This window comes from Macadamia integrifolia, unplaced genomic scaffold, assembly GCF_013358625.1.
Source record: "Macadamia integrifolia cultivar HAES 741 unplaced genomic scaffold, SCU_Mint_v3 scaffold_138A, whole genome shotgun sequence".
NCBI lineage: Eukaryota > Viridiplantae > Streptophyta > Magnoliopsida > Proteales > Proteaceae > Macadamia > Macadamia integrifolia.
Window position 1 is genome coordinate 162,454 of NW_024870622.1, and position 14,264 is coordinate 176,717.

Genomic DNA, 14,264 nt, shown 5'->3' on the forward strand with positions numbered 1-14,264 from the left:
TAAAAAAGACTTTGAACAGATCAATCAGATTAGAAAATGGCACTGATCCTATCATGTGGTATATAGACAAAGGAGGGGAACAAGTCTACCATGCAAACCAGTTGGGCCATAAAAACAACTTCCAGAATCATTTTTAAGGATAACAGTAAATATTAAAACAGAACTTGGAGTAATTTCCCTTTGAATCTCCAAAAATTTGTCTAGCCTATGTTGTGCTGCATCCCAATAAGGCCCACTCCTTTCGACGGGCAGCAAAATTTGAAATTGCTACATAACTAATAAAAAAAATGCTGAATCAGATCCCTAAACATGACTTGGTTCAAACTAGATGGAAACTCTAGGTAGTCTATTTTACATAATAGAATAATATGAAATTCTATTCTGCAAAGGGTCCCTGGTGGACAATGAGCAATTGGACAGCATCCTGAGTATAATACAAATTATTCTTACCTAAAAAAAAAAAAAAAAAAAGTACAGAAGCATAAAAACAATGTTTTTATTTTATTTTAAGATATTCCTGCATACCTGAAGGATATATTACAGTATCCAAAATAAGGATATTACTCAAAAACCAACAGAGCAGTGAAGAGCATGGAGATACATAAAACAACACCAGTCAAATGTTGAACACAGTCTAGGTCAGATAATAAGCTATATGGTCATTAATTTTACTCGAGTATTTTGATTTTTTTTCCCCTTCATACTTCATTTGCAAGTGCATTTTCTTTCATTCCATGAAAACAAGCAAAGCTCAAGAAAGACAAAAATCAGATTGAAAAGGGAATTTCAGGAGAATATCAATTGTAGTCTTGCATGACTAACCAAAAGGAAAAAGAAAAAACTGTAGTTCATCATGTGCATCAGATTCAATTATCAAAAAATAATGTCTTTTTTGAGGGAGGAGCTTTATGAGACTATTTCATACCATATCAGCCAACTGAACAACACTTAGAAGGTGCCATGAACAAGATTAAAAGAAAAAAAAAAAACATAATAGAAAACCAGAACAGTCCGGTAGCCAAAGCACAAAAGGGACTACCCTCTTCTTTATTCACCAGTTTTCCTCTTTTCTTCCCCTATTTTCTTGAATTTTAAAAGTTTCCTCTTTTATTATTTTAATTTTTTTTTAGAACCATGAGTTTGACCGGATCAGATCGGGCTGAACCAGATATTGCCTCTTGATTTGGCCTCCAATCCAATTTTAAAAACAATTGAACAAATTCCTGGCAGCAGTCCCATTATAAACATCCTCTTTCATATTAAACACCCCATTGTAACTGTACATGGCAATGACGGTACTGATCACTCCTAAGTAACCTTGTATACATAGAAAAAGGACCTGACACCCAAAGTTAAAGAATCATAAAAGCCCCAAGACTTCATTTGATGTTCCACATTTCTAAAAACGTTAGCATAAGCCTCATTAACACACCTCTCTTGATATATACATATATATATATATAGGGAAAAGGCTGTGCATGTTAGCACTGTGTCTGCCTCTCTCCTCCCCCCTGCCTCTCCCATCCCAGCCCCTTAATTGGTTGAGCTGCTAGCTCTAGGGAAGCTAGTGGCATGCCCAACCTAATCCCCTATATAAATGTTTAAAAATAATTGCAGGGGCGAGCGATGATATAATGTTATAAATAATATGAAACAGCTAATTGTAACCACTGGAAAATAATGAAGGATTGTTTTGTCCAGTAAGGAAGAACTCCATTCCCTGATTATTGGACTTACGATGTGGAACATACATTCATGTTCGTAGGACTCTAGAATTAAGTGGTACAAAAACCTTTTACATTTTTATTGACTCCCCTTTGGCATGCCTAAGTGCACAACTTCAGCCTGAGGCACAAAATGGACGCACCCGAAGGATGAGGAATATGATCCACCATAATTCACAGTTGAGACTTGCAACTTGGGTTGTTTGGAGTCTTTGGACTACTTAAGCCCCATTAGTTTGCCAGGGTTTTAGTGGGGCGGGAATAGAGGGGAGGGAGAGTCATACAGTTTTCCCATAGAATACCAAAAATACACGTGTTTGGTTTCCTAGGATGGGAAATTGAACAGGCAAGCATATAAGAGTTAGGGTTTCCTGTCGGCTACGTGGCTGGTTATTTATCCCATCCCACCCCACCTCTCCGAATCCAACGGCTCCCACCACTCTCAACCAAACTAAGGAGGTGGGATGCTACGATGGTTTCCTTGTTTTACCATCCTTCCCTTTCCTGTTGCTTAATCCCACTCCACGTGGGCCCCACACTTTCAACTATCCCACCTTGTATTCACCTGCAAACATATGCAACCTTAGGAATTATGGCTTGAACGAATTTATAACAAAATTGGTGGTAGATTCTAGAACTAACTATTTAGTTCCTAATATCCAACTGAACAGCCAAGCAAGTGAAAAGAAGGATGAAACTGGATAGAGGACCAAACATATAAAGACATTGAATTGATTAAATTATTCTAAACCCTCAGCAAAACGAGAGAAAAATGAAAAGAGTAAATCGAAACTCAAAAGAAGAAAAGATTCATTACCCGCCGGCAGAACAAAGGCCTAGAGCAAGAAGATCTTCTAATGTGGTTGGTAGCACTGATGTTAGAAGGGAAGCAGATAAGCCAGCTGCACCAAGTCCCCCAAAAGTTCCCAAAAACTGAAAATTGAAAAAACATGATATATGGCCTTCGAGTTTACCACTTTATTACTCACTGGTAGAAAAATATGTCAAACTGTTTATGCCCTTATAAAGAATACGAGACTCACCACTTCACGGATTTCTAGCTCAAAAAGTTTTGCAGCAGCACTAGCACTTAAGTCCTTTACTACTTTCAGGCTAAGCTCCTCACCTTTCTTCAGCAATTTGTGAGTTTCAAGTTCCTGGTTGTGAGGGTTGACAAATGAAGGCCATCTTTTCTCAAAATATTCCTGGTAAAGTGTCCCTTCACGAGCATTATTTGATTGTAACCACATCAAATACTCTCCAAGAAGTTTCTAAATGCCAACAAGAAAAAAAAAAAAAGTAATCCATGTCAGAACCAAGCAGCTGCATAGAGAATCTTCAATGTTCCATTCAGAATACATGACCAATCAAGGAAACATGTTAACAGAAGTTTGCATAGTGAAAGAATCAGAAACAGAAACTAGATCCTGATCAGCTTGTGTCATGCCACGAGAACCAGAACAATGTGACTTATTGCACAGCCAAGTAGATTTACTCACTGTACTGGCTGAGGCTCAGGGTAGGCGGTGGGCCTATGTAATTGTCTCCTCAATATTTAAATCATTGAATTACTAAAAGGGAAATTTACTAACAGCTGCTTGATGGCAAAGATTTTTACTACAATACCTCAAAGTTGAAAACTGATTCACAGATGCCTGATTGAATTTTATATATAAAATTGACCTTTGTCAAGTAAACCTCACAAATGTCAGTAATACAGGATAATTATGCAGTATAAAGAAGAATATGCATCATTGATTTCTATGATAGAAAAGTATGTTGATTTCCCCCAAAGAATTTCTTAGGCAGTTTCCTAAATTACCATTAGAGATATTGGTCAGTTTAATTTAGATTCCTTCACAGAAATTAAGGTTCTTAATCCTTCATAGAAGTTAGGTACAGATTACAACATTTTAAATTCAAAAAGGATTTATATTGAAATTCAACTTATGGCAGCCTATCAGAAAAATCATTGAAACAAGGCACCCCTTCATGGATTCCTGTCGTAGATATGACCTGTAGTATGTTAATCAATTCCATTTACACATGCAAAATAATCTTAAATATCAAGGCCCATAGAAGTCAATGGCACATCATTTACTTTTCACTGCAGGCAGATAGTATACCATCAAATCAGTGGAAAACTGAAATGCCTATATAGATGGACAATCAATTATGGTTTCATCTTGCTTTTTGACTATCGTCCATCGCCTTGGTCGCTTTTTTAGGCCACACGTGCAACTCAAATGAAACTCAATTTCAATTTTCTCTAATTCAATGGGGATGGGGTAGACTACATACAAAGACTCAAAGATGGCATATCACTCAAACAAGGAAGCTGAATCAAATCTCCTATTCTCCTACACATAATTATCTTCCCTAATACAAACTCAAATAAATGAAACTGCAAAAATAACACCATGAAACACCCTTTGGAGCAAAAACTGGTTTAGGTCTGGTTTGCCAAATCCAGTCATATCGGTTCACCACGATAGCACTATTGCATCAGTACCTCCTCTTCTTTCTTTCAGCCCAGCCATGTCCAACAACCAAATGCTTTACCCGATTTGTATCTTGTACCCACTTGCATGTCGTGTTCCCATGTCAACACCAGTACTTCATAGCCAAGTTTCATACCCATGAAACAGAGGGGGTACATACCACCTGAGAATTCCTTCTTCTTAAGACATTGAACAAATTAGTTTCAAAAATGACTTCTCTTGATTCCATGTGCTGTTATTTGGTGCAATAGGGAGGTGAGATAAATTACGGATCGTGAGAAGCATGCAGTTCCTTCTCATGTAATATTAACAGAGTGAAAGCAAACCTTTAGCTACAGCTGAGCAGCTGAGACACAAGTTACTCTTGCTGGCCATGTATAATATGGTGGCCTTCATCAATAAATTTTACTTTTAACTTATTGAACGAATACAGAAGGGGTAGCAGTAAATAAACTGTTTAATTTGAGAAATTGCAGAAGTAAATAAACAATTTAATTAGCAGGGTTGTCACCATAATTCTTGCAAGCAACATTATGAACCTGTATATCCCAAGAAAAAAAAAAAATAACACAATATTACTCAATTCTTTTAAACTTATCAACTGAAAAAAAATTCCCATACATCCAATTTTCTAATGTGTTAAAATTAAGGATTCTTCTAGAATATTTATGACCAATGAGTTGTCAATTTGGGCTTTACAATGCAAATTACCCATCCCAGAAAAAATGCAAATAACAGAAAGAAGCATTGGTACTTATTGGAGATTAATTTCTCAGATTCTAGATTAGGACCATGAACTTGCCTTTGCATCAGAAAGTGCAGGGCTAATAATTTCGTCTTGAATACTCAAGGTTGCAGGCAATGAAGCAGATTTCTCCCCTTTGAAAATGTAGGACACAACAAGATCAAGATTTGATAATTGAAGATTAGATTCTACAAGCTTCAGAACACGTGCTTTTGAGTTATCAACCTGCACATCAGATACAAGTGAATTAACATAACTCAGTTCACAAAAGACATCAAGTTACAATGGATGAGGTGTTGTTTAAGGAATCTAAAGATAAAATAGTTTTACAACTGTCAAAATTAACTTCAGTAAGAATATACCAGTGATAATGCTTGTCTCCTCCAAGAAAGACTCTCACTTTCCATCTTCATTGCATAAATTTCAACTCCGGTGACGATTTCATTAACTGAGACTAAATCTTGATTGGCAGATTCACAGCCTTGTCTCACAATTTTTTCACAAGCAGACAGTAGTTGTTCTGCAATGTTAATTGGTGTTTCAAGCTTAAGCCTAATTCTTTCCATTCCATTATTTGTTGAAGCATCTAAGAAGCTAAACAAGAACCTTTCGAGTTCATAGAAACAATTGGTTCTCCAATCAGAGTTAGTGCACAAGGACTCCCCATAATCTTTTTCAACATCTGAAGAAACAGAAAGTTTTGCTTCAAGTGCAGACCGGGCAGATACAGGATATAATGTCACATGTTCACTACTCAGCAGCTTCTGAGCATTACCCATAACAAATGCGATTGCTTCCTCAAGCTGACATCCAATCACAGAGAAAGGATGAGTAAGATACAGCAATTCCTAGGAAGCAACATGTTAAAGAAATGACTCCTTTAATAACAAAAAGCTTCCAGGTCACAGTCCCATCACTGAAGAATTATCATTAGTCAAAAACAGATTTAAAAACGCATTGTTAAAACCTTGCTACTTCTCAACATTTAAAGGGGAAAAAAAAAAGAGGTACAATTGATTTTTTTTTTTCTGAAATATGCCTTCTCAAGAGAGAGAACCCCTACCTCACTGGTACTCCGATAGATATCAGATTTATTCAATACAAAAACAACTTTTTTCTTCCACTGCCGAATATAACAAAGAAAAGCAACCTGAAAAGTGTAAGGTATGACAAATTAGTTTCTTGCAGAGAAATAGAATATTTTATACTTTAAAATTAAAACACAACAACGTAACATGTCCCACCCATCCTCCCCCCCCAAAAAAAAGTCTCTAACTTTAAAACAGTGACAAAGAATAAAAGTGCAGACATAAAAGAAGAAACTACATGACTGTGGAGGAATATAAATCAAAAAGGTCAAAGTGGGGGAGAGAGAGAGAGAGAGAGGGAGATCTCCAGTGTGCCACTAGTATGCCGCTGCCAGATACTCTAGGACAGTGGGAAAAAATTCAGGAAAGGAGAGGAGGGGGATGAGGTAGGTTGTAGTATTGTACCCAAAAGAAAAATGATAAATATTATTTGGTTCATCTCATGAAGGACATAAAACCAAGCATATAGGATAAGGAATAAGAGACCAACAATTTTAACCCTACCAAGTTCCTAATAGACAAGAATCCTCCAAACAAGGAGTTTGAGGTAACTACTCTTCCCCCCCCCCCCCCCAAAAAAAAAAATCCTAATAAAATGGACAAAAAAAACAAGTCAGAAGTAATTGCAAAATACCATTGTTAGGATTATTCACTTTATTGGTTATTTACTCTGGTTGTAATTTGACTCTTACGTAGGTTTCTAGTTTAATGTAAGTTGTGGGCCTTTGCCACGATAGGGATTATTCTGAATCCGATCGTGTCCTAGGATTCTCCCCCTTTTTCTCCTATCTTATTCTAATCTCTCTTTCTCTTCCAGTTCCCTTTTTCTTTCTTTCTCCTTCCTTTCTTCTTCTTCTTCATAGATTCTGATTTATTATATCTGGTTTTGTCACACACTTCTGAGACAAAGATAAATAAAGTAACATTTGAAGTACTAAAATCAAAGTAATGTGTCACGCTCATCCTTAACAGTCAGCAAAGAGCATTTCAGTTACCAGGTCATGAGAAGACCAACTGTGCTATAAGAAAGTTCAAACTTAGACTCTTTAGCCAAAATGAACAGGGATCAATTTTTCAAAGAGCACATATGGAAGTATGGGTTTCTAGCATTTCAACAAACTGAGTTCCACAATTTTAGAGAATCTTGCCAGCATAATATGCAACCTTGACAAATGCAACTTGTAAACCAATTCTTACCTCGCTTTCAGTTAATGGCCGATCAGCAGAAATAACAAAAAGAATCAAATCAGCGCGTGGCACAAACTCTTCAGTAAGGCGTTGTTGTCTTTGGAGAATCACATTAGTTCCTGGTGTATCAACAAGGTTCATCTGCTTCACAAAGATTACAAAAGGTCAACCCCATCAAACAAAGTCATCAACTTAGGAAAACAGTAATATGAATATTAAATAATTAAATGCAACAAGGCAGGCATTGAAACATTCCACTGGAAGTCATAAAAGTAGCTTGTCAGTGGATATGTGAATGTAGACACAATTTATTTCCAACCATGTACTGTAGGGGCACAAGATAAAAGCATATAAAATAATACAAAGTAAAACAAATAAAAGAAAAAAACAGCATGAATACATACAGCAGAGCACACTGTTAGCTCTTGCATAAAATTATAGTGGCAGAGAACTCATCCAAGCTTTCCAAGTTAACCACAGATGAACTTAAATTGAATAAATAAAATGAACAATTCAAAAGTATCAAATTTGGAGTGCACATGTGAGCTCACTTCTTTAAGAATTGGTGCAGGCAAGGAGCGTACAAATAGTCCATTCGGATGCCTTTCACAATTTTCTTGCTCATGAGATTCCAGTTCAGAGTAGCGTAACAAAGTGATCTCATTAGTTGTAGGAACAACTCCTTCTTTTAGGTACCTTCTTCCAAGGAGAGCATTGATAAAAGTAGATTTACCAGAGTTAAATTCACCCTAAAATATCAAGACGATGACCATAAGCAAAGAGGATAACATGAAGTAGCAACATTTAGAAAATGTTTTTGGCCATAGAATACATAAGAGTCTAAGAATGTCAGTCAATGTATTCCCAATCTCTTCACACGTTAAAATGCAAAAACCTAACAATTAGTATCAACCATATCAAAGTATATCAAAAAAAAGTAACTGTGGGAAGTGAATCCACCACATCAGCATGCATACAGTTCAGAAAATTCCATGCAAGAAAGATGTTTCCATGTACCTTAAGATCAAGATGCATTGATAAGAAGAATAGAAGATCAAAGCTCATAGAGTTCTTTTACACATCACAATTTATCATCCTATTTTAGATATATAAAATACTATGACCATACTCCTTTCTGCTTTAAGTATTTAAAATTGTTAGAACTTGAGGACATTTTTCTATCACAAGTTATATACAAAGATTTAGAGTTGGTATAACTTCTAGTATCCAGTGTTGTAATTTAGCATGAGTTGCCAAAGCTTATGTTAGTTTATGAAGAAAAAAACATGATTTTAAGCATTGCAAATAAACTATTAATGTATATTCTGACAGAAAGCAGCCTTTACAAGCGTTTGTATTCATGTTCAGAGACATATGTTGGCAGGTTTGCTATACCTTATGAAATGTTGCATTCTTTATATATGTTTCTTGATGAATTAGATATAGACATATGCCACTTAAAGGAAATTTTTTATACATAAGAGGTTCGAGATGTCTGATTTGTAACAAAAATATCTCACAAGGTACTCCAAATGTCACTTTTGAAACATGACGTACCCAAGTGTCCTTTTCATAAACATTGAGTACCTCAGGTCTAATTTACACAAAATGGTAGTTTGGTTTTGTACCCTAGGTTGGTAGTGTACACCATACCCTGCTGTATACTTTCTCAAATAATAGCCTATTCTACACATAATTTAGTATTAGAACGCACAAAATTCAACGGAACCAACTAAAAAATACATTAAGAATGAAGAAAAATTATTAATATTACACAACATCAAAGTGTACTATAAGTGTACAAGTGTTACATATAGTCAAGTACCAATGTCCAACCAAAGTTCAAAAACCACTACGAAAACTGTTTCTCCAACTCTATGTCAATACCATATAGAGTTCCGGGAAGGCTCGAAACCTTAGGGGAAAAAGGGTATACCTCTAAGTTTGAATCTTGCACACATCTTTCTCAAATCCGGTAAATCATTGCTTTAAAAACTGTTATGTGTGTCGGTTCTCTTGGTGGTATTATTGTAATGTAGTAATGCCTTTTTTTTTTTTTTTGGATGAATAAAAATTCATTACCAAATGAAGGAGAAAAAGGAGTGGAGGAGGGGAAGCAAACAAAACAACAAGGAAAATACAATACCCTGCCTTTTCAAAGGGGGAGGCAAGGATCTGAAAAAGAGAAGGGGAAGAACCCAAAGAAACCAAAACAGACAAAAATAGGGAGGCGGCACCCCAAGGGATGTCCCATGCTAGCAAAGGACTAACAATAAATCGACAAAAATGCAGGAATGCCCACCAACTCACAAGATGGACCACCAATATACATACTTACAGGCAGTGGCTGCACATTGCTGGCCAAGTAATAGTTCAGGTGGGACCTCTTTGAGGGGAAGTGGGGGAACTTATGTTGCACCAGCAGTAAACACAAAGAGGGGGATAAGGGACAACATAGGGCTGAAGTTGGTGACGGGATGAACAGAGGGAAGAGGAAGATCCAGGTGGTATAATCGGGACGGGCAGGTTAAGGCCGGAGCCCATGCCCAACGTAGTATCCTGCGCAGAAACAAAAGAGGGAGAATGCCCCTGAGCAGACACGGGAGGGGGATCAGGAGCATCACCATCGGGCGAGGGAGAAGGGCAGGTTAGTGTCATAAGTCTAGTCTTTAGTTGTGGCCCAGATCCTATTGTAATTTGTTCTTTTTACTCAATATATATAAATTCCCCCAACCCACGGTTTGAGCATTCTACTCACTGCTCAATCGAGGGCTATCTTCTCTTCTTCTCTCGGACTTCTCTCTTCTCCTCTCTTCTCTTCTCTCTTCCTTATGTCCAGGTACTAATTCAGGTTCCGTCATTGTAACATGGTATCAGGTAATCAACTTTCGAGACTTGTTTACCGAAGCTTTGTTTCGAAATGTACTACTCCAAGCGTGTTTCGAGTTGGGCCTGGGTGATATTTATGCTCCAGCTTGAGGGGGAGTGTTAAGTGTGTCGGTTCTATGGGTGTTAAGTGTGCTAGTTCTCTTGTGGATTTTATTGTAATGTCCTTCCTTATTTCAGTCCAGTCTTAAAGTCTAGTCTTTAGTTGTGGACCAGTCCTATTGTAATGTGTTCCTTTTCCTCAATATAAATAAAGTCCCCCACCCACGGTTTGAGTTTTCTGCTCACTATTCGAACCATGGGCTATCTTCTCTCATCTTCTCTTCAACTTCTCTCTTCTCCTCTCTTCTCTTCCCTCTACCTTATGCCCAGGTACTGGTTCAAGTTCTGTCATCGTTACAGATACATTGTAGCAGTCCCCAAAACTTTGTTCCACAAAGAAATGTAGGTAATGTGGACAAACATACCAAATCTGGGCTTATTTTTGGAGTTTTTCCCCTCTAACAAGTGAAACCACTCAAAACTCACAAAATGGATTAAAATAATTTCGACCCATTTCGATCGAAACAGTGCTTTCATATGCACTGTTCTGTTCCGAAATCTAGTTGAACCAAAATTTTGGCTGAAAATTTGTGAACTTTTGGTCGAAACTCTGCATGCCTAATGAGTTGGCCTGTGTTTCCTTTTGTCAAAACTCAGTCTTTTTGACCGAAATTTCGAACTATTTCCAAACATATAGAGCTAATAAGAAATGATTAAATGAACCATGTTACTCTCCGTTGCTTGCTTTCCGATTTCAGAAGCCTTTGTACAAGGTATTTGAAGAAGAAAAAATAAGTAAAGATACACACATGTTTGTACAGAAACTTGTAATAATCAATATAAATGAAAAGGATCTTATCCACCAAAAGGAAACAAAAAATAGGGGTATCACAACATCAGGCACTTAATGGTCAGTTTTATTACAAGATGAGAAACTGATGGCCAAAATTTAAGAGAGAAATAGTAAAAGAACGTATTTGAAATTCGGAGCTAATACCAATGTATATCTGTGGAACCAGAGTTTGTTGAAGGTCAACACACAATTACCACTATAACCAGCAAAAACGGCTCATCAAGCTGAGACACTGCATCAGTAAGCAGCGAGACCTCTTCCATCTGTCATTCAATGGCAATGTTTCCATATTCAATATCAAATAAAAATAAAAATAAAGGAAATAACATCTCTAAGAGTAACCTCAACTACCAAATGTTAAAATTAAAAGATCACCAGTGGTGCCGCTTTGCAGATAATAGCAGTTGTGTCAAGCATAACCCGTCTCTCTGTTTCTATTATAATTTTCTCTCTATCCTCCAACTTAGTAAAGCCAGCGTATGCTTTATTCCCGTGAAATTTATCAACCACATCCCCTTTTTCAAGTTTATTGAAGCTCTGAATTTCATGCTGTGCTCTTGTACTTGGTACACAAATCGTATTAAACAATTTGCTCAGAGTGTCATCACTAAACAGCTTCATATCTTCCAATGTAATGACCAAACCACTAGCACCTGAGTTGAGTAACTTTGATGCTTCTGTCAGAAGTGTGCCCTGTCCTACTAAAGCAATTGTAGTAAAAATTGGTATATTGACATTCTGAATTACAGGGTTCACCGTTAATTCAACATGGTTTGTTCCATCAGCACTATATAAAAGGCAATCAGCACCTTCAGAATTAGATGCACTTAAGGCAGCACTAGCTGTCTGCACGTTTCTTGCCACTATAGGGAGGATGGTAGACTCAGACTTGGACTGGACCATCATATTCCTTGCAACAATGGGAGGTAGACCTGCAGGAAAACATACATGCCGCCTAAGACAATATACATATTGAGAGAGATAACTTGTACCATCGAACATTGTAGGAAATATCACACTGGCCACGCAAATTCAGAGGTGAATTTACTACTTCTGGGTTGGATGGACAATGTTGTACCAAAGTATACATTGTCCTTTTTAAGTCACATTCACTTCTTTAATGCTGTACCCTTCCAACCACTATGACACAGCAGCAGTTCAAATTTTTGGAGATATATCTATTTACATTGTAAACTCTTGTATAAATACACCGACATATATAGGCAACAGAAAATAGGGTAGGTATACTTGTTGGTAAGTACATTCATCGAAACAAAGATCTAAAGGTCAAAGTGGTACTTCATGAGACAAGATGCACATGAAATCAAGTTATCAACTATGGGGTTTCCAATAGGAGGTAAAACTATTCTTACTTAATCCCTGGCCGAACTAATTGTAAACCATCCAAGACTCGGGTACTTGAGCATTTCACCTATCTGTTAGTTACCTAAAATTTAAATACATAAGAATTGTACTAGCTACATATATATGAAACTTTAAGACCGACATCCTTACTGATCAAAAGCCTAAACAACCAAAAATCCTTCCCTTATGATAATGCAATACTACCACAGAAATGGACGGACAAGGCCCTGTCCTCAACTCAAGAATTTTACAAATATTTCTATTTTTTCTTTTGTTTGGCCAATTCTCAAAATGTCCTACCATATGTTTTAAGAGTATATGAGAGCATGTATTGGTTGGAGGGCTATGGGTGACCATATTTGATATAAGCATATCTTTGTTAGTTTCCTTTAGGGTATAGTCGTTAGCTAAGTTAGAGTTAGTTTCCTTTTTGGTTATGCCATCTAGTTTTCACTTTGTAATAGATTATATATTGATTATTGAATGAAAGGGGCAGTCCCAACCACACGGTTGTGACTCCCAAGTTACATCTATCTCTCTTTCTCTTCCTCTTTCTATTATTTACAATATGAACTGAATACTGTATCCATTGAACAACCTATTGACTTTGTTTTCTTACCGGGTTTTTTCCCTCCCCCGCTTCGGCTATCCCTTGACAATAGAAACTGATAATCACTGCTTATTTCTTAATGGCACTATGACTTCTGGTTTGGCTTTCAACGACAGTAATTATAAGAATCATCTCCAATGGGGAAGTAACAAAGAGAGGAAAAACCTTGGTCGGAGAGCAGAACGCCGCTAGCACCAACAGCAGCTGCAATATCGACACGCTCCGCAATAAGAAGATAAGCACGATCTCTAACAACCGACTTCAATAGGCAAGCTGCCTCATACAAGCGGCCACCACTTCCTGGCGAACCATCATCGAGCACAACAATTCCAACCCATTTACTGACGGTAACATCAATAACATCCAAAACTCCTTCCCTCTCCAATACCTCGTCTGATTTCAATTGAAGCACCAGCGTGGGTACCTTAATCTCCGGCCTCTTAAATCCGCCCGGAAACAGTGTTCTTGGCTGTTGTTGTTGCAGATTACTCGAGTCGAATGAGTTCATTCCGACCGCATTGATAAATAATCTATTTCGGTGATTTTGGGACTTGAATTTATATGTTCGACCATGACGAAGGAAGCTCGAGGTGTTGGTTTCTCTAAGGACTGGCAATCTCGGGAGATGAAAGCAGCTCGCAGGTAAAGAGATCATGGAAGAAGGAAGAAAGGCAAAGAGATTAGATCTAGGAAACTTTGAATCTTGAAAGTTATTCTTTAGCAGGAGAAGATGAGGAACAAGAGGGTATACTGGTACGTGAAACTATGGCAACAAGAAAGAGAGAACCTTATCTGCAGCCACCCCCTGCGTCTTCACTACAGCCCTTTATATGGGATTCTGGAAAGAATTTACTGCGATGGCGGTAATGGGGTTGGGTCCTGGAGTTGGGCCCATCTTCAAGCTAAGCCCAGAAGACCCATCAGTCCATTTGTGCATTAGGGGAAGAAAATTAGAGACTTTTTTTTTTTTTTTTTTGGGGGGGTGGTGGTGAGCTTCCCGATGCTTTCTCATGCATTTTCATTGGCCCCATACATTTGTGGGAACCTCATTACGCCATAAAAATAAGAACTTGGATCTTTTATGGCACAACATGGTGTCTGACGTGCATCCAAAGTTCATAAATGCTTTGGGCTGCGTGCAACCTCCTTGAGCTCTGTACCTCAGCGTTTCTAGTCATTGGATGCGCACCAGACACTCTCTTGCACCATTGAGGAATTCAATCCTAAAATACTTCCCTTTTTTTATACCTTTTGAACCAAAC

General features: G+C 37.5%; 1 protein-coding gene across 1 annotated transcript; it reads right to left on the reverse strand.

Moving 5' to 3' along the window:
• Nucleotides 1–205: 205 nt before the first annotated feature.
• LOC122070897 (probable transmembrane GTPase FZO-like, chloroplastic) lies at nt 206–13,909 on the reverse strand. Its single transcript, XM_042635127.1, has 11 exons — nt 13,168–13,909; nt 11,403–11,959; nt 11,222–11,290; nt 7,798–7,995; nt 7,256–7,387; nt 6,034–6,120; nt 5,333–5,773; nt 5,028–5,195; nt 2,768–2,995; nt 2,542–2,657; nt 206–275 (listed from the first exon to the last, which is right to left on the reverse strand). Exons 1-11 carry the CDS (start codon nt 13,655–13,657, stop codon nt 206–208), a joined length of 2,556 nt encoding a protein of 851 aa, XP_042491061.1. The 5' UTR covers nt 13,658–13,909.
• Between the last annotated feature and the right edge of the window lie 355 nt (nt 13,910–14,264).

Coding starts and splice junctions, on each gene's coding strand:
- LOC122070897 (XM_042635127.1), bottom strand. CDS start 13,657: ATGATCTCTTTACCTGCGAGCTGCTTTCATCTCCCGAGATTGCCAGTC. Junction 11,291..11,402: donor TCTGCAAAGCGGCACCACTG/GTGATCTTTTAA, acceptor ATTGAATGACAG/ATGGAAGAGGTCTCGCTGCT. Junction 7,996..11,221: donor CGTTTTTGCTGGTTATAGTG/GTAATTGTGTGT, acceptor TTGATATTTTAG/GGTGAATTTAACTCTGGTAA.